Source organism: Ranitomeya imitator, chromosome 8, assembly GCF_032444005.1.
Source record: "Ranitomeya imitator isolate aRanImi1 chromosome 8, aRanImi1.pri, whole genome shotgun sequence".
Classification (NCBI taxonomy): domain Eukaryota; kingdom Metazoa; phylum Chordata; class Amphibia; order Anura; family Dendrobatidae; genus Ranitomeya; species Ranitomeya imitator.
In genome coordinates, this window is record NC_091289.1 from 4,438,706 (window position 1) to 4,466,244 (window position 27,539).

The 27,539-nt window shown below is 50.7% G+C and overlaps 1 protein-coding gene across 7 annotated transcripts; it reads left to right on the top strand.

Moving 5' to 3' along the window:
- The first annotated feature begins 107 nt into the window (after nt 1–107).
- C8H3orf18 (chromosome 8 C3orf18 homolog) lies at nt 108–27,539 on the top strand. 7 transcript variants are annotated; one of them, XM_069736086.1, is made up of 7 exons: nt 108–226; nt 2,735–2,967; nt 5,637–5,662; nt 6,787–6,904; nt 13,682–13,789; nt 24,341–26,468; nt 26,553–27,539. In XM_069736086.1, the coding sequence occupies exons 2-5, from the start codon at nt 2,791–2,793 to the stop codon at nt 13,760–13,762; spliced, it is 402 nt and encodes a 133-aa protein (XP_069592187.1). In that variant the 5' UTR covers nt 108–226; nt 2,735–2,790; the 3' UTR covers nt 13,763–13,789; nt 24,341–26,468; nt 26,553–27,539. The 7 variants fall into 7 exon arrangements, with proteins under 7 accessions (XP_069592187.1, XP_069592188.1, XP_069592183.1 ...); XM_069736087.1 differs by lacking the exons at nt 13,682–13,789; nt 26,553–27,539 and having other exon boundaries at nt 24,341–24,509; XM_069736082.1 differs by lacking the exons at nt 108–226; nt 5,637–5,662; nt 13,682–13,789 and having other exon boundaries at nt 2,830–2,967.

Here is a 27,539-nt window from a genome sequence, read left to right on the forward strand (position 1 = left end):
ATACAATCAGCGCATGCGTAGTGAGACAACAAAAATTCCCTTTACCTTACATAGGGAGTGACAGGACTATTAACCAATCGGAGGCGGGTAGTGTCTAACATTGGGCGGGGCTAAGCAGTCTGTCACAGGAGGAATTGGCTCGTGAGGAGACTCCAGATAGAAGGAGGGGACCCGGACCGGGCCCGAGAGGGGCGCCACAGCGGCCGAGCAGCCCCCGGAGCCACAGGTGAGCGCTCACCCCACACAGGGCTGCGGAACTACAAGTCCCAGCACGGAGTACAGTGTGCTCACTCCTTATAGTGCAGGCGGATGGGCCACAGCGCGAGAGCTCTGCCACACGGACCCCCCTCCTGCGACATCTACTTATCGTTGTGCGGGCTGCACTCACCTCCAGAGCTGCACTCCAGTCACCTCCAGAGCTGGACTCCATCGTGTGTCTGTACTCCAGTCACCTCCAGAGCTGCACTCCATCGTGTGTCTGTACTCCAGTCACCTCCAGAGCTGCGCTCCATCGTGTGTCTGTACTCCAGTCACCTCCAGAGCTGCGCTCCATCGTGTGTCTGTACTCCAGTCACCTCCAGAGCTGCGCTCCATCGTGTGTCTGTACTCCAGTCACCTCCAGAGCTGCGCTCCATCGTGTGTCTGTACTCCAGTCACCTCCAGAGCTGCGCTCCATCGTGTGTCTGTACTCCAGTCACCTCCAGAGCTGCACTCCATCGTGTGTCTGTACTCCAGTCACCTCCAGAGCTGCACTCCATCGTGTGTCTGTACTCCAGTCACCTCCAGAGCTGCGCTCCATCGTGTGTCTGTACTCCAGTCACCTCCAGAGCTGCGCTCCTTATATTGTGTGTTTGTACTCCAGTCACCTCCAGAGCTGCACTCCTTCTTATATAGTGTGTTTATACGCCAGTCACCTCCAGAGCTGCACTCCTTCTTATATAGTGTGTTTATACTTTAGTCACCTCTGGGAGGTGTGCGGGAGTAGGAGGAGGCACAGGGGGATGTGTGGGAGGAGGGAGGCACAGGGAGATGTGCGGGAGTAGGAGGAGGCACGGGGATGTGTGGGAAGAGGGAGGCACAGGGGGATGTGCGGGAGGAGGAGGCACGGGGGATGGACGAGAGGAGGAGGCACAGGGGATGGACGAGAGGAGGAGGCACGGGGGATGGACGGGAGGAGGAGGCACGGGGATGGACGGGAGGAGGAGCACGGGGGGATGGACGGGAGAAGGAGGCACGGGGGATGGACGGAAGGAGGAGGCACAAGGGGGATGTGCGGGAGGAGGAGGCACGGGGGATGGACGAGAGGAGGAGGCACGGGGGATGGACGGGAGGAGGAGCACGGGGGGATGGACGGGAGAAGGAGGCACGGGGGATGGACGGAAGGAGGAGGCACGGGGGGATGGACGGGAGAAGGAGGCACGGGGGATGGATGGGAGGAGGAGGCACAAGGGGGATGGACGGGAGGAGGAGGCACGGGGGATGGACGGGAGGAGGAGGCACGGGGGATGGACGGGAGAAGGAGGCACGGGGGATGGACGGAAGGAGGAGGCACGGGGGGATGGACGGGAGAAGGAGGCACGGGGGATGGATGGGAGGAGGAGGCACAAGGGGGATGGACGGGAGGAGGAGGCACGGGGGGATGGACGGGAGGAGGAGGCACAAGGGGGATGGACGGGAGAAGGAGGCACGGGGGGATGGACGGGAGGAGGAGGCACAATGGGGATGCACGGGAGGAGGAGGCACAAGGGGGATGTGCGTGAGGAGGGAGGCACGGGGGGGGGGGGGGAGGATGGACGGGAGGAGGAGGGTTGGGGGGGGTGTGACACCATTCTATTGTAGTGATTTTCTGGCGTTTAACCCCTAGTGCAGAGGTGTCAACCTGCATTCCTCAAGGGCTGCAAACAGGTCATGTTTTCAGGATTTCCTTGTACTGCACAGGTGATAATTTAATCACCTACACACATAATGATTGCAGCACCTTGTGCAAAGCTAAGGAAATCTGGAAAACACGCATGGTTTGCGGCCCTCGAGGAATGCAGTTTGACCCCCCTGCCCTAGTGTCCTGTGTCCTCGGCTGCGAGTGGCTCTTACATTAGTGACCATTGCCCGACCTAAGAGCTGTTCTGCCAGTGTATTTGATCTGTTCCTCACAAGTGCAGCCCCCCCCCCCCCCCCCCCACCGCTGTTTTTACGCTCACGGTTATGTATTTTCTCTTGAACTTTTTGTCCAGAACAGTCACTATATATTTTTTCAGATATAAAAATCGTTTCCCACTAAATAATTTGATCAATTTTCCCTTTTTTCTGCTTTCACATCGGTCCTGCATTGGTGGTAAACACGTTGTTAATGCTCGTTTGGTTCAGCAAAAATCCAGCTAAACCTGCTTTTTTCCTGCAGCCTTTTTACTGCCAAGAGATCAGGTTTTGGCTGCTGAAAAGAAGGAGCAAAAAAAGCAACGTGTGAACAAAGCCTTATTGTTCAGTCCCCTGTACAGCTGCAGTCCACATTTTGCTGGTTCCTGTCGGCTCTGCTCGCTGCTCCCAGCTGCTGGCTCGGTGCATTGGGCGGATCTGATGCATTTGTAGTGTCTGTTGGTACAGTGCAGCGACAGAATAATGAATGCAGCTCTGGATGTGACTGCAGCCACGATGTAGCTCAGGATCAGTCGCAGGTAAAGCACAGTGGACATACTCTATTTAAGTGTAATAACCTACTCTGTATTTTCTCCTGCAGGTTTCCTGTGGACTGTGTGACTATGCTTCCTGACCCACGGTGACGACCAAACTACCATGACCAGTAATAGCAGCGTGGCGCCCCCTCTGTATCTGGGGGTAACTACAGAATCGGGAACTGCCACTCCCCCTTATAACAACACAAGGGGGCTCATCACCACTGGAACAACCACTGTGGGCACCTGGTTCCTGTCCCTCGGCATCGTGACTGTCATAGGACTGGCGGTAGGGATGGTAAGTAATGTATGTACACAGTGACTGCACCAGCAGAATAGTGAGTGCAGCTCTGGGGTATAATACAGGATGTAACTCAGGATCAGTAATGTAATGTATGTACACAGTGACTGCACCAGCAGAATAGTGAGTGCAGCTCTGGGGTATAATACAGGATGTAACTCAGGATCAGTAATGTATGTACACAGTGACTGCACCAGCAGAATAGTGAGTGCAGCTCTGGAGTATAATACAGAAGGTAACTCAGGATCAGTAATGTAATGTATGTACACAGTGACTGCACCAGCAGAATAGTGAATGCAGCTCTGGGGTATAATACAGGATGTAACTCAGGATCAGTAATGTAATGTGTGTACACAGTGACTGCACCAGCAGAATAGTGAGTGCAGCTCTGGGGTATAATGCAGGAGGTAACTCAGGATCAGTAATGTAATGTATGTACACAGTGACTGCACCAGCAGAATAGTGAATGCAGCTCTGGGGTATAATACAGGATGTAACTCAGGATCAGTAATGTAATGTGTGTACACAGTGACTGCAGAATAGTGAGTGCAGCTCTGGGGTATAATGCAGGAGGTAACTCAGGATCAGTAATGTAATGTATGTACACAGTGACTACACCAGCAGAATGGGGAGCGCAGCTCTGGAGTATAATACAGGAGGTAACGCAGGATCAGTAATGTAATGTATGTACACAGTGACTGCACCAGCAGAATAGTGAGTGCAGCTCTGGAGTATAATACAGGAGGTAACGCAGGATCAGTAATGTAATGTATGTACACAGTGACTGCACCAGCAGAATAGTGAGTGTAGCTCTGGGGTATAATACAGGATGTAACTCAGGATCAGTAATGTAATGTGTGTACACAGTGACTGCACCAGCAGAATAGTGAGTGCAGCTCTGGGGTATAATGCAGGAGGTAACTCAGGATCAGTAATGTAATGTATGTACACAGTGACTGCACCAGCAGAATATTGAGTGCAGCTCTGGGGTATAATACAGGAGGTAACTCAGGATCAGTAATGTAATGTATGTACACAGTGACTGCACCAGCAGAATTCTGAGTGCAGCTCTGGGGTATAATACAGGATGTAACTCAGGATCAGTAATGTATGTACACAGTGACTGCACCAGCAGAATAGTGAGTGCAGCTCTGGAGTATAATACAGAAGGTAACTCAGGATCAGTAATGTAATGTATGTACACAGTGACTGCACCAGCAGAATAGTGAGTGCAGCTCTGGAGTATAATACAGGATGTAACTCAGGATATGTAATGTAATGTATGTGCACAGTGACTGCACCAGCAGAATAGTGAGTGCAGCTCTGGGGTATAATACAGGATGTAACTCAGGATCAGTAATGTAATGTATGTACACAGTGACTGCACCAGCAGAATAGTGAGTGCAGCTCTGGAGTATAATACAGGATGTAACTCAGGATATGTAATGCAATGTATGTACACAGTGACTGCACCAGCAGAATAGTGAGTGCAGCTCTGGGGTATAATACAGGATGTAACTCAGGATATGTAATGTATGTACACAGAGACTGCACAAGCAGAGTAGTGAGTGCAGCTCTGGAGTATAATACAGGATGTAACTCAGGATCAGTAATGTATGTACCCAGTGACTGCACCAGCAGAATAGTGAGTGCAGCTCTGGAGTATAATACAGGATGTAACTCAGGATCAGTAATGTAATGTATGTACACAGTAACTGTTCCAGCAGAATAGTGAGTGCAGCTCTGGAGTATAATACAGGATGTAACTCAGGATATGTAATGTAATGTATGTACACAGTGACTGCACCAGCAGAATAGTGAGTGCAGCTCTGGAGTATAATACAGGATGTAACTTAGGATCAGTAATGTAATGTATGTACACAGAGACTGCACAAGCAGAGTAGTGAGTGCAGCTCTGGAGTATAATACAGGATGTAACTCAGGATCAGTAATGTAATGTATGTACACAGTGACTGCACCAGCAGAATAGTGAGTGCAGCTCTGGGGTATAATGCAGGATGTAACTCAGGATCAGTAATGTAATATATGTACACTGTGACTGCACCAGCAGAATAGTGAGTGCAGCTCTGGGGTATAATACAGGATGTAACTCAGGATCAGTAATGTAATGTATGTACACAGTGACTGCACCAGCAGAATAGTGAGTGCAGCTCTGGAGTATAATACAGGATGTAACTCAGGATCAGTAATGTAATGTATGTACACAGTGACTGTACCAGCAGAATAGTGAGTGCAGCTCTGGGGTGTAATACAAGGTAAGTATTGTAGAGATAATTCTCTGTATGATTTGATAATTTTACATATTATATTTGAGAATTTTTAACTTTATTTCTCCACTTTTGAGCCCAGTTATCACACCTACTATTTAGATTTTTGCTTATTGTAACATCCTCTCTTGTGCTCCATTCACACCCTGAGCTGCATTCTTATGATTTCATTGATTCACATTGTTGGAGTATTTGCAGTTTTTATATGTAGACGGATCTCCCATGATGCAGTCCTTTGGGTGCAGCTCCGGATGTTACTGGAGTATGAGCCGCGGTATCAGTCGGCCATGTTATTTGCAGACTCCTCCGCTCTCTGATTCGGTGCGGCTCTGTCTCATCCTCAGTTTCTCTTCTTTGTCTCTTCCTCGCTGCCTCCAGGTTCTGTACATCAGGAAGCAGAAGAGGTGAGCCTCCCGCGCTGTGCACTCATTCACTTCTTTGACTTTTCTTCCTTTCAGAATGGACCAAATTTGTGACTGTATTTAAAGGGGCTCTCCAGGGTCATATGATAATGAGGCGTGTGCTCCTCTGTAGGTCTGCAGTGAATAGATGGATCGCTCGCGGCTGCTCCGTTCTGGGCTCGGATGGATCGCTCGCGCCTGCTCCGTTCTGGGCTCGGATGGATCGCTCGCGCCTGCTCCGCTCTGGGCTCGGCTGGATCGCTCGCGCCTGCTCCGTTCTGGGCTCGGATGGATCGCTCGCGCCTGCTCCGTTTTGGGCTCGGATGGATCGCTCGCGCCTGCTCCATTCTGGGCTCGGATGGCTCGCTCGCACCTGCTCCGCTCTGGGCTCGGATGGCTCGCTCGCTTGTGCCTGCTCCGTTCTGGGCTCGGATGGATCGCTCGCGCCTGCTCCGCTCTGGGCTCGGATGGATCGCTAGCGCCTGCTCCATTCTGGGCTCGGATGGCTCGCTCGCACCTGCTCCGCTCTGGGCTCGGATGGCTCGCTCGCTTGTGCCTGCTCCGTTCTGGGCTCGGATGGATCGCTCGCGGCTGCTCTTGGCTCGGCTGGATCGCTCGCGCCTGCTCCGTTCTGGGCTCGGATGGATCGCTCGCGCCTGCTCCGTTCTGGGCTCGGATGGATCGCTCGCGCCTGCTCCGTTCTGGGCTCGGATGGATCGCTCGCGCCTGCTCCGTTCTGGGCTCGGATGGATCGCTCGCGCCTGCTCCGTTCTGGGCTCGGATGGATCGCTCGCGCCTGCTCCGTTCTTGTCTCTGCTGTCAGCCGCTCTCCCTTGAGTTCCTCCATCTTTGTCCTCTTGCATCGCTCCTTAGTCGTCCGTTGTTCTTTGCTCGTCCTGACTTCATGATGTAATTTGTCGCGTTTCTACAACACACAAGGAGCGATAACGTTACACCCGAGTAATCGTCCTGAAGCAGAAACTGTTGAGGTCAGAATCAGATGGCTGCAGATCAGCCGCGTATTTGTGCTCTGCTGCCCAGGATTATGCAGATACCGTTTCTCGTCTTCTCCCGTCCTCCCTCGTCTTGCCAACATTTGCAGTTACTGTCTTCTCTTTCTGTGCCAGGCTGGAGAAGCTCCGCCATCAGCTGATGCCAATGTACAACTTTGATCCGGCCGAGGAGCAGGAAGATTTGGAGCAAGAACTGCTGGAACCAAACCGAGATCTGCAGCCCCAGGGAAAGGTGAGCGCTCTCTGTACAGACCCCGGAGTCACCTGAACATGGGGGGCACAGGGGCATCTGAGACCCAGGGCAAACTCCCGACTAAAGCGCATCACATAGTGCCAGTCCCCTCTGGTGGCACAATGACTCTTCATGGTGTCCTAGGCCGGGTGCTCCCACATATTGTGCACAGCAGAAGGTGCAGTCACACTGCTGCAGCCTGTAATAGGGCACATAGATTCTCAGAACATCCACCGTGCACATTACATATCCAGTACTGTGGAAAATGGCTGATAACAGAGAGCAGCAGTGAATTCCGTGTCATGTGCAAATAGAGTGGACATCACCTCTTGTGCCACCTAGTGGATGCAGGGTGTCCTGCACAGACTCTGGGCTCGGCTTCTCTTATGTGTCAGCGCCACCTGCTGTCTGTGGATGTTTAGTGCAGGCAGAGAACAACAGGACAGTTGCACAGGAGATACTCTGCATTTACTAAGCTGTGAGCTTCTGTGGGACTAAGGTGAAAGGAGAACTGGAGCATCCCTGTGCAGAGGATTTCACCAAATCCATGTACAGTATTTATAAAAGAAGGCAAGGCATAGACTTATATATAGAAGGAGGACCAATCACAAAGCAGCAACGCATAATTGCATTAGTATACACACGGGGTGTCGCACTGGCATCATAAACAGCACAAAAGTGCAATTACCACAAAGGAAAAGGAATCAAACATCAATAAAAAATAAACTGAATGTACCAATCAATCTATATAAAATAAATCATTTCTGAGCTTCACCCCATTGGGATGTTTGGTGTTAATGTCAGAATCCAGAATGCTTCCCTCACAGCGAGGCGTTTCCGTTTATCACCTCCACGGATAGGATTAGTAGCCTTTTCACAAGATTCCCACATGGCCAAATTGGCCGAAGTGTTCGATGAACTCGAGTTGAGGAATGGTGATTTACTTGACATGAAAAATCTATTTAAAAATCTTGAAAAACTCCAGAATCGGGAGCAACGGACATGGTGGGACCATAATACCCTCAGAAAACATCTTGAAAGGAGCTGATCCCACGTGGTTTGTGTATTGAAGACCGAACTACATATTTTCAGATACATTTTTGGTGAAATGGAGCAGAGTTTGGTCTCAGTGCTCTTTTATATTAATGGAACTTCTTATATGAAGAATCCTTTCTCACGGATTTGGTATCGGACATTGATACATTGGCGCTGCATGTGTTTCTATCCAGCTGAACGCTCCGGTCCCAAGTGCCGGGTACTGAGGTGAGAGACCCCGGCCTAAGGATGGAACTCTGGATTGTAGCGGATAATAAGACGAGTTCTGTGGTGAATTCTGGATTGTGGCGGATAATAAGACGAGTTCTGTGGTGTACTATGGATTGTGGAGGATAATAAGACGAGTTCTGTGGTGAACTCTGGATTGTAGCAGATAATAAGACGAGTTCTGTGGTGAACTCTGGATTGTAGCAGATAATAAAACGAGTTCTGTGGTGAACTCTGGAGTGTAGCGGATAATAAGACGAGTTCTGTGGTGAACTCTGGAGTGTAGCAGATAATAAGACGAGTTCTGTGGTGAACTCTGGATTGTGGCGGATAATAAGACGAGTTCTGTGGTGTACTAAGGATTGTAGCAGATAATAAGACGAGTTCTGTGGTGAGCTGGATTGTAGCAGATAATAAGACGAGTTCTGTGGTGAACTCTGGATTGTGGTGGATAATAAGACGAGTTCTGTGGTGAGCTCTGGATTGTGGCGGATAATAAGACGAGTTCTGTGGAGAGCTCTGGATTGTGGCGGATAATAAGACGAGTTCTGTGGTGTACTATGGATTGTGGCGGATAATAAAACGAGTTCTGTGGTGAACTCTGGATTGTGGCGGATAATAAGACGAGTTCTGTGGTGAACTGGATTGTAGCGGATAATAAGACGAGTTCTGTGTTGAACTCTGGATTGTGGTGGATAATAAGACGAGTTCTGTGGTGAGCTCTGGATTGTGGCGGATAATAAGACGAGTTCTGTGGAGAGCTCTGGATTGTGGCGGATAATAAGACGAGTTCTGTGGTGTACTATGGATTGTGGCGGATAATAAAACGAGTTCTGTGGTGAACTCTGGATTGTGGCGGATAATAAGACGAGTTCTGTGGTGAACTGGATTGTAGCGGATAATAAGACGAGTTCTGTGGTGAGCTCTGGATTGTGGCGGATAATAAGACGAGTTCTGTGGTGTACTATGGATTGTGGCGGATAATAAGACGAGTTCTGTGGTGAACTCTGGATTGTGGTGGATAATAAGACGAGTTCTGTGGTGAGCTCTGGATTGTGGCGGATAATAAGACGAGTTCTGTGGTGAACTCTGGATTGTAGCAGATTATAAGAAGAGTTCTGTGGTGAACTCTGGATTGTGGCGGATAATAAGACGAGTTCTGTGGTGAACTCTGGATTGTGGCGGATAATAAGACGAGTTCTGTGGTGAACTCTGGATTGTAGCAGATTATAAGAAGAGTTCTGTGGTGAACTCTGGATTGTGGCGGATAATAAGACGAGTTCTGTGGTGAACTCTGGATTGTGGCGGATAATAAGACGAGTTCTGTGGTGAACTCTGGATTGTAGCAGATTATAAGAAGAGTTCTGTGGTGAACTCTGGATTGTGGCGGATAATAAGACGAGTTCTGTGGTGAACTCTGGATTGTGGCGGATAATAAGACGAGTTCTGTGGTGAACTCTGGATTGTGGCGGATAATAAGACGAGTTCTGTGGTGAACTCTGGATTGTGGCGGATAATAAGACGAGTTCTGTGGTGTGATTTTGATATCGCTGTCCTGTATAAGATTATTACAGAGTCCTGTAATAATGATAGTCAAAATGGCATCGTGTTCCTGAAAGGAAAAATCTGCCCAGTCCGTGGTGGATGTGGATTGTGCCGGTGAAGCAGACGCTGTTTCTTGAATTGTCTTTTCACTGTGAGGAATCTCGTAAATTTATTGACATCTTGGATCGTTCGGAAACGGTTGAAATTCTTGCTGGGAACAAAATAAAGACCATTCTAGAGAATATCAGTCTGCGCCTGAGACAAAATTGTAGGAGTCACAATCGCCACACTGGACGATGAGGAAGATTGTTTAATAATTGTTTCCTCTAGTTCCTTGTGGGACTTCGTCTCCATGTTGTCTCCTGCATCTCCTGCGTTTCTTGCTGCAGACGCCATTCTCGTGCGTCTGCGGATGGCTTGATTGTGAATTGTCCGTATCCGTCAGTGCTGTTATATTCCGAAGAAATAATCCGATTTCCTATGTTATTGCTCCAATTGAGGTTGGAAGAGTAATTTTTCACAATGGACTTAGTATGACGATCATGTATTGGAGTTTTATTCCATGTATACACTCTATCATTTTTATAGTCCATAATGTCTCTGGATAATTTTCATTTCTTTATTTTTATAATATTATTTTCAAAAATGTTAGTCATAATTTTTTTTGGGACAATATATTGATATTTGGAGTATTGTTATATTGAGGAAGATCTGCAGTTACTTTATCAATGTCCGATATCAAATCCGTGAGACTGGATTCTACATATGAGAAGTTCCATTAATCTAAAAGAGCGCTGAGACCAAACTCTGCTCCGTTTCACCAAAAATGCATCTGAAAATATGTAGTTCGGTCTTCAATACACAAACCACGTGGGATCAGCTCCTGTCAAGATGTTTTCTGAGGGTATTATGGTCCCACCATGTCCGTCGCTACTAATCCTATCCGTGGAGGTGATAAACGGAAACGCCTCGCTGTGAGGGAAGCATTCTGGATTCTGACATTAACACCAAACATCCCAATGGGCTGAAGTTCAGAAATGATTTATTTTCTACATATTGATTGGTACATTCCGGCTACTTTTGATTATTTTTTTGATTCCTTTTCCTTTGTGGTAATTACACTTTGTTGCTGTTTGTGATGCCAGTACGACACCCCGTGTGTATACTAATGCAATTATGTTTTGCTGCTTTCTGGTGGTTCCTTCTATATAAGTTTATGCCTTGCCGCCTTCTTTTGTATCCTACGACTAAGGGCGCTACAATCCCGCCTGAAACGCGTCAGTTTTTTATCATTGTAACATGGCGTGACAACATGCTGAATAAAGGATGATGTCCCGAATCCGTCCTTTCCTCCTTCCTCACTTGGCCACGCTTCTGGGCAGGACGGCGCTCGCCTGCGACACATTGGACTCCGTGTGCAAACTGCATAACTCCTCACAGTAATTCTAATGAATTTCAGAACAGCAGCTCAGGAGTGATAGAATTCTGCTCAGTAATGGGAGTAATCTCTAAAGGTACCTTCACACATAACGATATCGTTAACGATATCGTTGCTTTTTGTGACGTAGCAACGATATCGTTAAGGAAATCGTTCTGTGTGACAGCGACCAACGATCAGGCCCCTGCTGGGAGATCGTTGGTCGCTGAGGAAAGTCCAGAACTTTATTTCGTCGCTGGATCTCCCTGCAGACATCGCTGGATCGGCGTGTGTGACACCGATCCAGCGATGTCTTCACTGGTAACCAGGGTAAACATCGGGTTACTAAGCGCAGGGCCGCGCTTAGTAACTCGATGTTTACCCTGGTTACCAGCGTAAAAGTAAAAAAAACAAACACTACATACTTACCTTCAGCTGTCTGTCCCCGGCGCTCTGCTTCTCTGCTCTCCTCCTGTACTGGCTGTGAGCGTCGGTCAGCCGGAAAGCAGAGCGGTGACGTCACCGCTCTGCTTTCCGGCCGCTGTGCTCACAGCCAGTACAGGAGGAGAGCAGAGAAGCAGAGCGCCGGGGACAGACAGCTGAAGGTAAGTATGTAGTGTTTGTTTTTTTTACTTTTACGCTGGTAACCAGGGTAAACATCGGGTTACTAAGCGCGGCCCTGCGCTTAGTAACCTGATGTTTACCCTCGTTACCCGGGGACCTCGGGATCGTTGGTCGCTGGAGAGCTGTCTGTGTGACTACTCTCCAGCGACCAAACAGCAACGCTGCAGCGATTGACATCGTTGTCGGTATCGCTTCAGCGTCGCTGAGTGTGAAGGTACCTTAATATTAATGCCACGTATTACCCGTGCATTGGTGCCAAACTTCTGGCATTGTAATGTATGTACACAGTGACTGCACCAGCAGAATAGTGAGTGCAGCTCTGGGGAATAATACAGGATGTAACTCAGGATCAGTAATGTAATGTATGTACACAGTGACTGCACCAGCAGAATAGTGAGTGCAGCTCTGGAGTATAATACAGGATGTAACTCAGGATCAGTAATGTAATGTATGTACACCGTGACTGCACCAGCAGAATAGTGAGTGCAGCTCTGGAGTATAATACAGGAGGTAACTCAGGATCAGTAATGTAATGTATGTACACAGTGACTGCACCAGCAGAATAGTGAGTGCAGCTCTGGGGTATAATACAGGATGTAACTCAGGATTAGTAATGTAATGTATGTACACAGTGACTGCACCAGCAGAATACATTTCAAAAACCTGACCGGCACATCCAAACATAGACTAAGTGTGAACAGGTACACAAAAAATTGGCCATTTTTATGCGCTAAACGCTCTCATTTTTCATATTTCTAGTGCAGTAATGCAGTTCAAATTTCGTGTTTCAAGTTTGCATGTTTTGGCGCTGCAGTGTGCTGCCTTATTTACTTAACTATATACGAGTTGGCGACTCTAGGTTCAGCACCTGTTCACACTGAGTCTATGTTTGGATGTGCCGGTCAGGTTTTTGAAATGAATTCTCTAGTCTTCTGATCCTGCACTCCGCCTCCTAGCCTCAGGTGTTTTAATTACAGCAGGTCCAATACCCCTCCACAGAGAGAGAGAATTTTAGTCTAGGGAGAGGTTTCACATGTACCCATTCAGATGGAGACGTTTATTCTCAGCGAGGTAAGGCAAGCGTAGGACCTGGTATAAGAGAGATGCCGTAAAGGGGCTACCAGGTACACATAAAATTGGCCATTTTTATGCGCTAAAAGCTCTCATTTTTCATATTTCTAGTGCAGTAATGCAGTTCAAATTTCGTATTTCAAGTTTGCAGGTTTTAGCGCTGCAGTGTGCTGCCTTATTTACTTAACTACACCAGCAGAATAGTGAGTGCAGCTCTGGAGTATAATACAGGATGTAACTCAGGATCAGTAATGTAATGTATGTACACAGTGACTGCACCAGCAGAATAGTGAGTGCAGCTCTGGAGTATTTTGTCATCCCTGCTGCATATATATAGTTAGTAATATTATTGTGGTTATTGTAATATGAGATTATTTTATTTTTAATGTATGGAACTTTCCTGTTAATACTTATAATAAAGATATTTTGTATTTTATCTAATGGTGTCCGTCACTTCACTGTCTCTTTTTGGTGTAAGAATAGTGAGTGCAGCTCTGGGGTATAATACAGGATGTAACTCAGGATCAGTAATGTAATGTATGTACACAGTGACTGCACCAGCAGAATAGTGAGTGCAGCTCTGGGGTATAATACAGGATGTAACTCAGGATCAGTAATGTAATGTATGTACACAGTGACTGCACCAGCAGAATAGTGAGTGCAGCTCTGGAGTATAATACAGGATGTAACTCGGGATCAGTACGGCTATGGGGTAGAATAGTGCAGATATTTTCGGGTTGGTTATCGGCTGCTCGTTCCTTGCTGTATATTGCAGTGACTAACGGCCCCTCATCTGTGCCGCACATGCTCAGTGTTGGGTGATTTCTCCTGACCTCGGGGTCCTCTATGTATTTCAGGTTCTTCTCACCAGTCTGTGTCCTCTGCAGAGACCGACTCGTCTTGTGTTTACTGACGTGGCCAACTCTATCAGCGCCTGAGGAAGGGTCCTGACTCGTCTGTTGGGGGTCAGTGTCTTCGTGACTCACTGTCCTGTCTTTTAGCATCGTGCCCTGGAGGGGAAGATGTCATCCTCTTACCACCCTAGGCCAGGAATTTGGGGACCGGTGGTTGGCTCCGTGCTCTGCAGCTCCGCATCATAATCTGCAGACCTACAGCAACTGTAGGACTAACGTGACAAATAATCCTGCACAACCCACATACTGTACATGCTGTATCTGAGAGTCACTGCAGAGCGCTACGCCCGTAGAGGGAACTACCGCACACAGTGTGATATCCTCCACTCTGAGCGCTCCTCCTCCCATAGTGATATCCTCCGCTCTGAGCGCTCCTCCTCCCATAGTGATATCCTCCACGTTCAGAGCGCTCCTCCCATAGTGATATCCTCCACGCTCAGAGCGCTCCTCCTCCCATAGTGATATCCTCCACGCTCAGAGCGCTCCTCCTCCCATAGTGATATCCTCCACGCTCAGAGCGCTCCTCCTCCCATAGTGATATCCTCCACGCTCAGAGCGCTCCTCCTCCCATAGTGATATCCTCCACGCTCAGAGCGCTCCTCCTCCCATAGTGATATCCTCCACGCTCAGAGCGCTCCTCCTCCCATAGTGATATCCTCCACGCTCAGAGCGCTCCTCCTCCCATAGTGATATCCTCCACGCTCAGAGCGCTCCTCCTCCCATAGTGATATCCTCCTCCTCCCATAGTGATATCCTCCACGTTCAGAGCGCTCCTCCTCCCATAGTGATATCCTCCTCCTCCCATAGTGATATCCTCCTCCTCCCATAGTGATATCCTCCTCCTCCCATAGTGATATCCTCCACGCTCAGAGCGCTCCTCCTCCCATAGTGATATCCTCCACGCTCAGAGCGCTCCTCCTCCCATAGTGATATCCTCCACGCTCAGAGCGCTCCTCCTCCCATAGTGATATCCTCCACGCTCAGAGCGCTCCTCCTCCCATAGTGATATCCTCCTCCTCCCATAGTGATATCCTCCACGCTCAGAGCGCTCCTCCTCCCATAGTGATATCCTCCACTCTGAGCGCTCCTCCTCCCATAGTGATATCCTCCACGCTCAGAGCGCTCCTCCTCCCATAGTGATATCCTCCACGCTCAGAGCGCTCCTCCTCCCATAGTGATATCCTCCACTCCCAGAGCGCTCCTCCTCCCATAGTGATATCCTCCACTCTGAGCGCTCCTCCTCCCATAGTGATATCCTCCACTCACAGAGCGCTCCTGCTCCCGTAGTGATATCCTCCACGCTCAGAGCGCTCCTCCTCCCGTAGTGATATCCTTCACGCTCAGAGCGCTCCTCCTCCCATAGTGATATCCTCCACGTTCAGAGCGCTCCTCCTCCCATAGTGATATCCTCCACTCCCAGAGCGCTCCTCCTCCCATAGTGATATCCTCCACTCCCAGAGCGCTCCTCCTCCCATAGTGATATCCTCCACTCCCAGAGCGCTCCTCTGTTGTGAATTCTGTGGTCGAGCTCCCTCCTGTGGTCACAAGTGGTACTTCGGCTGATTCTGTCTATGGGCTTCCGTTGGTGGATGTGAGTGGTACTGCGGCTTCTGAGTTTCCTTCCTCAGGTGATGAGGTTAAGTCGTTAGGTGCTGCTCTATTTAACTCCACCTAGTGCTTTGATCCTGGCCTCCAGTCAATGTTCCAGTATTGGTCTTGCTTCCTCCTGGATCGTTCTTGTGGCCTGTCTGCCCTGCATAAGCTAAGTTCTGCTTGTGTTACTTTTGTTTGCTATATTTTCTGTCCAGCTTGCTATATTGGTTTTTCTTGCTTGCTGGAAGCTCTGAGACGCAGAGGGAGCACCTCCGTACCGTTAGTCGGTGCGGAGGGTCTTTTTGCCTCTCTGCGTGGTTGTTTGTAGGTTTTTGTGTTGACCGCAAAGCTATCTTTCCTATCCTCGGTCTATTCAGTAAGTCGGGCCTCACTTTGCTAAATCTATTTCATCTCTGTGTTTGTATTTTCATCTTACTCACAGTCATTATATGTGGGGGGCTGCCTTTTCCTTTGGGGAATTTCTCTGAGGCAAGGTAGGCTTATTTTTCTATCTTCAGGGCTAGCTAGTTTCTCAGGCTGTGCCGAGTTGCATAGGGAGCGTTAAGCGCAATCCACGGCTGCCTCTAGTGTGGTGTGATAGGATTAGGGATTGCGGTCAGCAGAGTTCCCACGTCTCAGAGCTCGTCATATGTTTTTTGGTTATTGTCAGGTCACTTTGTGTGCTCTGAACTTCAAGGTCCATTGTGGTTCTGAATTACCTATTCATAACACTCCTCCTCCCATAGTGATATCCTTCACGCTCAGAGCGCTCCTCCTCCCATAGTGATATCCTCCATGCTCAGAGCGCTCCTCCTCCCATAGTGATATCCTCCACGCTCAGAGCGCTCCTCCTCCCATAGTGATATCCTCCACGCTCAGAGCGCTCCTCCTCCCATAGTGATATCCTCCATGCTCAGAGCGCTCCTCCTCCCATAGTGATATCCTCCACGCTCAGAGCGGTCCTCCTCCCATAGTGATATCCTCCACGCTCAGAGCGCTCCTCCTCCCATAGTGATATCCTTCACGCTCAGAGCGCTCCTCCTCCCATAGTGATATCCTCCACGCTCAGAGCGCTCCTCCTCCCATAGTGATATCCTCCACGCTCAGAGCGCTCCTCCTCCCATAGTGATATCCTCCACGCTCAGAGCGCTCCTCCTCCCATAGTGATATCCTCCACGCTCAGAGCGCTCCTCCTCCCATAGTGATATCCTCCACGCTCAGAGCGCTCCTCCTCCCATAGTGATATCCTCCACGCTCAGAGCGCTCCTCCTCCCATAGTGATATCCTCCACGCTCAGAGCGCTCCTCCTCCCATAGTGATATCCTCCACGCTCAGAGCGCTCCTCCTCCCATAGTGATATCCTCCACGCTCAGAGCGCTCCTCCTCCCATAGTGATATCCTCCACGCTCAGAGCGCTCCTCCTCCCATAGAGTGATATCCTCCTCCTCCCATAGTGATATCCTCCACGTTCAGAGCGCTCCTCCTCCCATAGTGATATCCTCCACGCTCAGAGCGCTCCTCCTCCCATAGTGATATCCTCCACGCTCAGAGCGCTCCTCCTCCCATAGTGATATCCTCCACGCTCAGAGCGCTCCTCCTCCCATAGTGATATCCTCCACGCTCAGAGCGCTCCTCCTCCCATAGTGATATCCTCCACGCTCAGAGCGCTCCTCCCATAGTGATATCCTCCACGCTCAGAGCGCTCCTCCTCCCATAGTGATATCCTCCACGCTCAGAGCGCTCCTCCTCCCATAGTGATATCCTCCTCCTCCCATAGTGATATCCTCCTCCTCCCATAGTGATATCCTCCTCCTCCCATAGCGATATCCTCCACGCTCAGAGCGCTCCTCCTCCCATAGTGATATCCTCCACGCTGAGAGCGCTCCTCCTCCCATAGTGATATCCTCCACGCTCAGAGCGCTCCTCCTCCCATAGTGATATCCTCCACGCTCAGAGCGCTCCTCCTCCCATAGAGTGATATCCTCCTCCTCCCATAGTGATATCCTCCTCCTCCCATAGTGATATCCTCCACGTTCAGAGCGCTCCTCCTCCCATAGTGATATCCTCCACGCTCAGAGCGCTCCTCCTCCCATAGTGATATCCTCCACGCTCAGAGCGCTCCTCCTCCCATAGTGATATCCTCCACGCTCAGAGCGCTCCTCCCATAGTGATATCCTCCACGCTCAGAGCGCTCCTCCTCCCATAGTGATATCCTCCACGCTCAGAGCGCTCCTCCTCCCATAGTGATATCCTCCACGCTCAGAGCGCTCCTCCCATAGTGATATCCTCCACGCTCAGAGCGCTCCTCCTCCCATAGTGATATCCTCCACGCTCAGAGCGCTCCTCCTCCCATAGTGATATCCTCCTCCTCCCATAGTGATATCCTCCTCCTCCCATAGCGATATCCTCCACGCTCAGAGCGCTCCTCCTCCCATAGTGATATCCTCCACGCTCAGAGCGCTCCTCCTCCCATAGTGATATCCTCCACGCTCAGAGCGCTCCTCCTCCCATAGTGATATCCTCCACGCTCAGAGCGCTCCTCCCATAGTGATATCCTCCACGCTCAGAGCGCTCCTCCTCCCATAGAGTGATATCCTCCTCCTCCCATAGTGATATCCTCCTCCTCCCATAGTGATATCCTCCACGTTCAGAGCGCTCCTCCTCCCATAGTGATATCCTCCACGTTCAGAGCGCTCCTCCTCCCATAGTGATATCCTCCACGCTCAGAGCGCTCCTCCTCCCATAGTGATATCCTCCACGCTCAGAGCGCTCCTCCTCCCATAGTGATATCCTCCACGCTCAGAGCGCTCCTCCTCCCATAGTGATATCCTCCACGCTCAGAGCGCTCCTCCTCCCATAGTGATATCCTCCACGCTCAGAGCGCTCCTCCTCCCATAGAGTGATATCCTCCTCCTCCCATAGTGATATCCTCCACGCTCAGAGCGCTCCTCCTCCCATAGTGATATCCTCCACGCTCAGAGCGCTCCTCCTCCCATAGTGATATCCTCCACGCTCAGAGCGCTCCTCCTCCCATAGAGTGATATCCTCCTCCTCCCATAGAGTGATATCCTTCGCTCAGAGCGCTCCTCCTCCCATAGTGATATCCTCCTCCTCCCATAGCGATATCCTCCACGCTCAGAGCGCTCCTCCTCCCATAGTGATATCCTCCTCCTTCCATAGAGTGATATCCTTCGCTCAGAGCGCTCCTCCTCCCATAGTGATATCCTCCTCCTCCCATAGCGATATCCTCCACGCTCAGAGCGCTCCTCCTCCCATAGTGATATCCTCCACGCTCAGAGCGCTCCTCCTCCCATAGTGATATCCTCCTCCTCCCATAGTGATATCCTCCTCCTTCCATAGTGATATCCTCCTCCTTCCATAGAGTGATATCCTTCGCTCAGAGCGCTCCTCCTCCCATAGTGATGTCCTCCTCCTCCCATAGTGATATCCTCCTCCTCCCATAGTGATATGCTCCACGCTGTGACCCACGGCTTTCCTCTCACAGACGGGTTGGGGGTCACACGTTCCCTGTGTCTCCTTGTGCTTTCTGGTGATTTTTGCCCCTCGGGCCCTGACTATATCTCTATATATTGCTGGCCACAGTGTGTCTGTGAGACCCCCACTGTGCTGGCACCAGGCAGGACCCTCTCCTGTGCATATGCCTTAATATCACTACCATGCACCTCGCTCTCAGGCCGCAGACCCTCACCCTCCGTTCTGCAGCACAGCACTGCTGGAGTATCCGTTGCTTTGTGTCAGTCCAGCCTCTCACTTTTGGAGACGGCTAAGCGTTTTAACCCCTTGGTTGCTGTTAGACTGACACCACAGCCAGGCGGCTAGGCCATTCCTCCGCCTCGGATTCGCTGCAGCGCCATTTTGTACTGTTCCTATTTGATATTTATTTGTTTGAATCTTTCGTGCTTCATTAATAAATTCTTCAGACCCCGAGGACGGTAACGGGTGAATGCTCCGCGTTCCTGTGCGTCGGACACCCCCGGGGCTGCCCAGAAGGAAGGAGCCCTCGCTATTCACACAGGAGGACAGCGTCCATCATGGCTTTTCGGGGGTCGGAATAATAAAAAAATATTTTCCCGGCTGTGTAATCCGCGGCGGGGGCCGTGCGCTGGGGTTGGTTGCAATGTAATCTTCTGTAGCCACGGATTAAAGAGATTAATGGTGAAATAAGCAGATTCCAGATTCTCTGTTCAGTCTGGACCGCAGCTGTCAGTCCGGGGCACATCGACCCCCAAAATAATCCCAATCCAGAGCTGGATGCTGCACTCCTGTCTCCCAGAGGAGCGGTCGCTTCACTAGTATCTGGTCAATACATGTTATCTGCACTGATACATTGTAACAAAGGCCGTATGTTCAGCTCCTCCATTGTGCTACATTCTAGCAAACCCTTTACTGACCAGATCGGAGCATATGCTCAGCCCCAACATACACTGCTCAAAAAAATAAAGGGAACACTACAATCCCACATCCTAGATATCGCTGGATGAAATATTCCAGTTGTAAATCTTTATTCATTACATAGTGGAATGTGTTGAGAATAATAAAACCTAAAAATGATCAATGTAAATCACAACTAATATCTCACGGAGGTCTGGATTTGGAATGATGCTCAAAATCAAAGTGGAAAATGAAGTTACAGGCTGATACAACTTCAGTGGAAATGTCTCAAGACAAGGGAATGATGCTCAGTAGTGTGTGTGGCCTCCACGTACCTGTATGACCTCCCTACAATGCTTGGGCATGCTCCTGATGAGGCGGCGGATGGTCTCCGGAGGGATCTCCTCCCAGACCTGGACTAAAGCATCCGCCAACTCCTGGACAGTCTGTGGTGCAATGTGACATTGGTGGATGGTGCGAGACATGATGTCCCAGATGTGGTCAATCGGATTCAGGTCTGGGGAACGGGCGGCCAGTCCATAGCTTCAATGCCTTCATCTTGCAGGAACTGCTGACACTCCAGCCACATGAGGTCTGGCATTGTCCTGCATTAGGAGGAGCCCAGGGCCACCGCACCACATGTGGTCTCACAAGGGGTCTGAGGATCTCATCTCTGTACCTAATGGCGGTCAGGCTATCTCTGGCGAGCACATGGAGGGCTAAGCGGCCCTCTAAAGAAATGCCACCCCACACCATTACTGACCCACTGCCAAACCGGTCATGCTGAAGGATGTTGCAGGCAGCAGATCGCTCTCCACGGCGTCTCCAGACTCTGTCACATGTGCTCAGTGTGAACCTGCTCTCATCTGTGAAGAGCACAGGGTGCCAGTGGCAAATTTGCCAATCCTGGTGTTCTGTGGCAAATGCCAAGCATCCTGCATGGTGTTGGGCTGTGAGCACAACCCCCATCTGTGGACGTCGGGCCCTCAGACCATCCTCATGGAGTCGGTTTCTAACCGTTTGTGCAGACACATGCACATTTGTGGCCTGCTGGAGGTCATTTTGCTGGACTCTGGCAGTGCTCCTCCTTGCACATAGGCTGAGGTAACAGTCCTGCAGCTGGGTTGTTGCCCTCCTACGGCTTCCTCCACGTCTTCTGGTGTACTGGCCTGTCTCCTGGTAGCGCCTCCAGCCTCTGGACACTACGCTGACAGACACAGCAAACCTTCTTGCCACAGCTCGCATTGATGTGCCATCCTGGATGAGCTGCACTACCTGAGCCACTTGTGTGGGTTAGAGTCCGTCTCATGCTACCACGAGTGTGAAAGCACAACCAACATTCAAAAGTGACCAAAACATCAGCCATAAAGCATTGGTACTGAGATGTGGTCTGTGGTCCCCACCTGCAGAACCGATCCTTTATTGAGGGGGTCTTGATAATTGCCAATAATTTCCATCTGTTGTCTATTCCATTTGCACAACAGCATGTGACATTGTCAATCAGTGTTGTTCCTAAGTGGACAGTTTGATTTCACAGACGTTTGATTTACTTGGAGTTAGATTTTGTTGTTTAAGTGTTCCCTTTATTTTTTGTGCAGTGTATAAATGTCCCCATTCACTGACAGCTCATGAGTCCCAGAGACGGAAGCAGCGCCGCTAGTCAGTCCGGGGAACAGAGGGAGGGGGCAGGTTTGGTGTCCAGTTCTTCCATCTTGTACTTTTTCTGGGGGTCCATTAGACTCTGCCCCAGCAGGATGCAGACAAGAATCAGAACCCCGACACTGAAGGCATCTGTCAGTCACTCTGCCCTGCTGTGTGCAGACGAGGGGCCACGTGTGCCAGGGCTCATAGGGGCACTACAGGGGTCGCAGCTTATTTGCATCTCTCCTGCTGCGAATTCTCAATTCCCCTGACACCAGCCACCCCTTCCCTTCACAAGCCTGGTTGTGCTGGGACTTGTCCTACTACTTCCCTGACATGACAGACCAGCCCTAGATCTGATGTGGAATGTGACCTTTCATCTCGGAAGGGAGGGGTTGTAGTCCTGACAAGGCAGACGCTGAGCTGCCAGGAGAAGCTGCCAACACTTAGGAAGAAGAGACGCATACCCCCCCAGAGGAGCAGGGCTACCAAATGGCAAGTATGTCCATGCGGAGCGAGGAGTGTGCAGTATGAGGAGCGCGGAGGGGGCAGCACACGGATGGCGGAGGGGACAGTGATGTGCTGCAGGTTCTTTCACTTCCTCGTCAGTCGCCATATTACCAGGTCAGACTACAGGAGCCGTGACTGCGTGATCTGCCGCCAGTCATCACTGCTAGAAGTCAGCATGAGATGTTTCCAATTACATAAGAACTTCTGCTCCTTATTTACTGAAGCCGCTAAACCGTTCCTCTTCTTTTTGTTGTGTCTGCACGGCGCCGCTCTTCCGTTCCTCATCTTTCTGTCATGTCTGCACGGCGCCGCTCTTCCGTTCCTCTTCTTCCGTTCCTATTCTTCCGTTCCTATCTGCACTGTGCCGCTCTTCCGTTCCTCTTCTTTCTGTCGTATCTGCACTGTGCTGCTCTTCTGTTCCTCATCTTTCTGTCGTGTCTGCACGGCGCCGCTCTTTCGTTCCTCATCTTTCTGTCATGTCTGCACGGCGCCACTCTTCCGTTCCCCATCTTTGTCATGTCTGCATGGTGCCGCTCTTCGGTTCCTCATTTTTCTGTCGTGTCTGCATGGCGCCGCTGGTCCATTCCACTTCTTTCGGCCTTATCTGCACGGCGCCGCTCTTCTGTTCCTCTTCGTTCTGTCGTGTCTGCGTGGTGCCGCTGTTCTGTTCCTCTAATTTCGGTTGTGTCTGCGTGGCGCCGCTGTTCCATTCCTCTTCTTTCTGTCGTGTCTGCATGGTGCCGCTCTTCCGTTCCGCATCTTTCGGTAGTTTTTGCACGGCTTGCTGTTCCGTTCCTCTTCTTTCGGTCGTGTCTGCACGGCTTGCTGTTCCGTTCCTCTTCTTTCGGTTGTGTCTGCACGGTGCCGCTATTCCATTCCTCTTTCTGTCGTGTCTGCATGGCGCCGCTGTTCCATTCCTCTTTCGGTTGTGTCTGCACGGCGCCGCTCTTCCGTTCCGCATCTTTCGGTAGCTTTTGCACGGCGCCGCTCCTCCGGTCCTTTTCTTTGGGTCGTGTCTGCACAGCACCGGCCACCAGATATTTAGGTTTCTGAAAGGAGGAGGGTCTGTGAACTTGTTAGAAAATGGCACAGAATTTCAGTAATGGATATACACTGCCCAAAACAAAGGGAACACTACAATCCCACATATCACTGGATGAAATATTCCAGTTACAAATCTTTATTCATTACATAGTGGAATGCGCTGGGAACAATAAAACAGAAAAATGATCTATGCAAATCAGAATTAGTATCCCATGGAGCTTTGCCTGTGGAATGATTGACATTGGTGGATGGTGCGAGACATGATGTCCCAGATGTGCTCCATCGGATTCAGGTCTGGGGAACGGGCGGCCAGTCCATAGCTTCAATGCCTTCATCTTGCAGGAACTGCTGACACACTCCAGCCACATGAGGTCTGGCATTGTCCTGCATTAGGAGGAGCCCAGGGCCAACCGCACCAGCATATGGTCTCACAAAGGGTCTGAGGATGTCATCTCGGTACCTAATGGCAGTCAGGCTACCTCTGGCGAGCACATGGAGGGCTGAACTGCCTGAGAAACTTCTGTGGGTTGTAGTCACCGCTTCATGATACTGTACAGTACCTCTAGGGGTGAGAGCAATGACAAAATGCAAAAGTGACCAAAACAGCCAAAAAGTATGAGAGCAGAGAAATGGTCTGTGATCTCCCCTGCAGAACCGCTCCTTTTATAGGGGGTGTCTTGCTAATTGCCGATCAGTTGTCTGCTCCATTTGCAGCAGGAGAAATTGATTCCCAATCGATTTCTTCATAACTGGACCTGGTGATTGCACAGAAGTGTGATGGACGTGGAGTTTCATTGTGTTGTGTGTTTCCTTTATGGTTTTGAGCAGTGTATTAGCGAACGCACTTCCATTTTGGTAACCAGCTACGATGTGGCCCTCCCTAACGCTCTCCGTGTTTATAGTTGTGCGGCGTTCGTCCCAGTTACGGGCCGGGCTGTGTCTCCTGGTCACTATATCAACCTGAGACTCTGTGTCACATCAACGTTGGATTGTGAATTTATTTTTCACGATTTCTGTGCAGAATTCCTCAGCGTGAGGATAAGATTTGTAAAATGTCGTCTGTGCCCACCGCAGAATCCACCCGCGCATATCCACATCGCGAGCCTTCGAGCAGTTCTGTCCGGTGTGGATTTCCTCTAAGGCTTTGTTCACACATTTTCTCCAGTTTTTATCTTCCGTTGTGAATTATCGTACATTACAAGCTCCACATGCTGAGGAAAGTTTCCACACAGAAATCCGAAAGTGCTGCAGATTGTCAGATCGCGGCTCGTCGTGTTGTGCGCGTGCCGCAGAATGATCAGTGCAGGTTTCACCATCTGTTTATAGGGGGCACATGGGTGGTCTGCTGGGAGTCGCTGTGGATATGGCTCCAATATTACAGGTCTGTGGCTAATAAGCCCTTTCTCTTCTTTTTGCTTACAGTCGAGGCTCGGTACGTTGTGAAGATTTCCTCTGATGTTGACGTCCATTGTGCATTTTGGGGACTCCTCAAATCCTAATTAACACCGTGGTGACCCCTCGTTCTGCGGATCACCATGCTGGAGCCGTATCCCAGCTCTGACATAGATGAGCCGCACACATTACGTTCTGATCTGCCGATCAATGGGATTGTGCTGCCGGAGTCACCAGATCCGAGTCCTCCATCTTGTGCATCTTATTCATTGCAGATCAGTGATTCACACAGTGCAGAACTCGTAACGGGGGCACACAAGAGCCAATGCGAGGCGAACTGTGGCCTCAAAAGAGACCCTTCACCCTGCGGCTCCAGCCCTTCAGATGCGTGTGAGCTTTCATGTGCTGCCAATCCGACAGCAGCGGCATCAAAGACGTTCAGTGAGACGAAGAGCGCAACAGAGGAGCTGGAACATGAACGCAAAGCACGAGCAGAAGACATCAGAGACTTCCTCCGCCCTGCTGCATTAGGCCATACCCGGGGCAGCCATGGTGGCACAGTGTCTCCAGGACCTCCAGCTGGCTTCTCGGTGTCTGATTTACCCCCCTCGGTGTCTGATTTACCCCCCTCGGTGTCTGATTTATCCTCTTTCCCTCCATATTTGCTGCCGTCTTCCGTGAAGTTTTTCAGCTTTGTGATACTCCACGTCCCGGAGGATGAGGAGGAAGCTCAGAGGGTCTGCGCAGTTCTGCACCATCTGCAGATCGTGAACGGCACAACGTTTTGTGAAGGTTTTGAGACCGCAGGACAAAGTCCTCTCCGATGCCTTGAAGACGCCGTGGAGAACTCTGCCTACGTCGTTCTTCTACTCACTGACAATTTTGTGTCCAGATGGGGCGAGTTCCAGACCAACGTTGTCCTTATGAACTCAATCCAAGACCAAAAGAAGGGCGGCACGGTCATTCCTCTTATTCCCAGGTTCAACCCTGCAAAAAGGACCATGCCCCTGCCTCTGAGAGCATTAACGCGCCTGGAGGAGAAGTCTGCGCTCTTCAAGACCAAAGTTCAGATAACATTCAAAGAAGACGAGATCAAAATGCAACGAGAAGAATGGGAAAGAGAACAGGCAAAACGATGGTCCGAAAAACAGCTGGAAGATGCAACGCGGCTGTCACGTGCTCTGGCGGAGATACGGCGTAACGAGGAGCAGCTGCGCACCGTCAACTCTCGTCTTTGTCAACAGTTATCGCTACACCCGACCTAATATTACCAGGACAACGATCCATCGATGAGATCCACGCTGCGAGAAATATACAGATAGGAAACCAAAATTGTATGAATGTGCAGCACCCAGCATAGGTGCCCCTGAAAGAGACAGAGGATACTTGTGCCCCCGAAAGAAGAGACAGGATAGCTGTGCCCCCTTGCGAAGAGACATGATAGGTGTGCCTCCAAAAGAAGAAGCAGAGGATAGCTGTGCCCCCCCCGAGAGAAGAGACAGGATAGCTGTGCCCCCCGAGAGAAGAGACAGAGGATAGCTGTGCCCCCCGAGAGAAGAGACAGGATAGCTGTGCCCCCCGAGAGAAGACAGAGGATAGCTGTGCCCCCCGAGAGAAGAGACAGAGGATAGCTGTGCCCCCCGAGAGAAGAGACAGGATAGCTGTGCCCCCCGAGAGAAGAGAGAGAGGATAGCTGTGCCCCCCGAGAGAAGAGAGAGAGGATAGCTGTGCCCCCCGAGAGAAGAGAGAGAGGATAGCTGTGCCCCCCGAGAGAAGAGAGAGAGGATAGCTGTGCCCCCCGAGAGAAGAGAGAGAGGATAGCTGTGCCCCCCGAGAGAAGAGAGGATAGCTGTGCCCCCGAGAGAAGAGAGAGAGGATAGCTGTGCCCTCCAAGAAAAGAGAGAGAGGATAGCTGTGCCCTCCGAGAAAGACAGAGGGTAGCTGTGCCCCTGAGAGAAGAGGCAGAGGATTGCTGTACCACCAAGAGAAGATGCAGAGGATAGCTGTACCCCCAATCCTCCCCCCCCCCCCCCCGAGAGAAGAGGCAGAGGATAGCTGTGGCCCCTAAGAGAAGAGGCTGAGGATAGCTGTGTGTTTCCCCCCCCACCCCCACCCCGAGACAAGGGGCAGAGGATTGCTGTGCTCCCCGAGAGAAGAGGCAGAGGATTGCTGTACCCCCAAGAGAAGATGCAGAGGATAGCTGTACCCCCCCTCCTCCCCCCCCCCCCCCCCGAGAGAAGAGGCAGAGGATAGCTGTGCCCCCCAAAAGAAGAAATAGAGGATAGCTGTGCCCCACGAGAGACAAGGCAGCGGATAGCTTTGCCCCCAAGAGAAGAGGCAGAGGATAGCTGTCGCCCCGAGAAAAAAGACAGAGGATAGCTGAGCCCCCGAGAGAAGAGGCAGAGGATAGCTGTGCCCCCTAGCGAAGAGACATGATGGGTGTGCCTGCAAGAGAAAAAGCAGAGGATAGCTATGCCCCCTGAGAGAAGAGACAGGATAGCTGTGCCCTCCGAGAAAAGAGGCAGAGGGTAGCTGTGCCCCAGAGAGAAGAGGCAGAGGATAGCTGTGCCCTCAACCCCCCACCCCCCGAGAGAAGAGACAGGATAGCTGTGTTCCCTAGCGAAGAGACATGATAGGTGTACCTCCAAAAGAAGAAGCAGAGAATAGCTATGCCCCCCAAGAAAAGAGACAGAGGGTAGCTGTGCCCCAGAGAGAAGAGGCGGAGGATAGCTGTGCCCCCCCCCCCCCCCCCCCCCCCCCCGAGAGAAGAGACAGGATAGCAGTGGCCCCCGAGCGAAGAGGCAGAGGATAGCTGTGGCCCCCGAGAGAAGAGACAGAGGATAGCTGTGCCCCCCCAAGAGAAGAGACAGGATAGCTGTGGCTCCCGAGGGAAGAGGCAGAGGATAGCTGTGGCTCCCGAGAGGAGAGGCAGAGGATAGCTGTGCCCCCCCAAGAGAAGAGACAGGATAGCTGTGGCCCCCAAGAGTAGAGACAGGATAGCTGTGGCCCCCGAAGGAAGAGGGAGAGGATAGCTGTGCGCCAGAGAGACAGTCCTGGAAGCATAACCAAGAACACAAGTATTGACAAATTCTACATATAAGACAAACAAAAAATCAATAACCTTTTGTGTTAGGTCCGTCTTCTGCGCTGTCTGTGGGGTCACAATGCTGTTATTGGGGACCATTATTGGTGGAGGAAATATTAAAAAGCTCGTACCAGACTAGAAAAA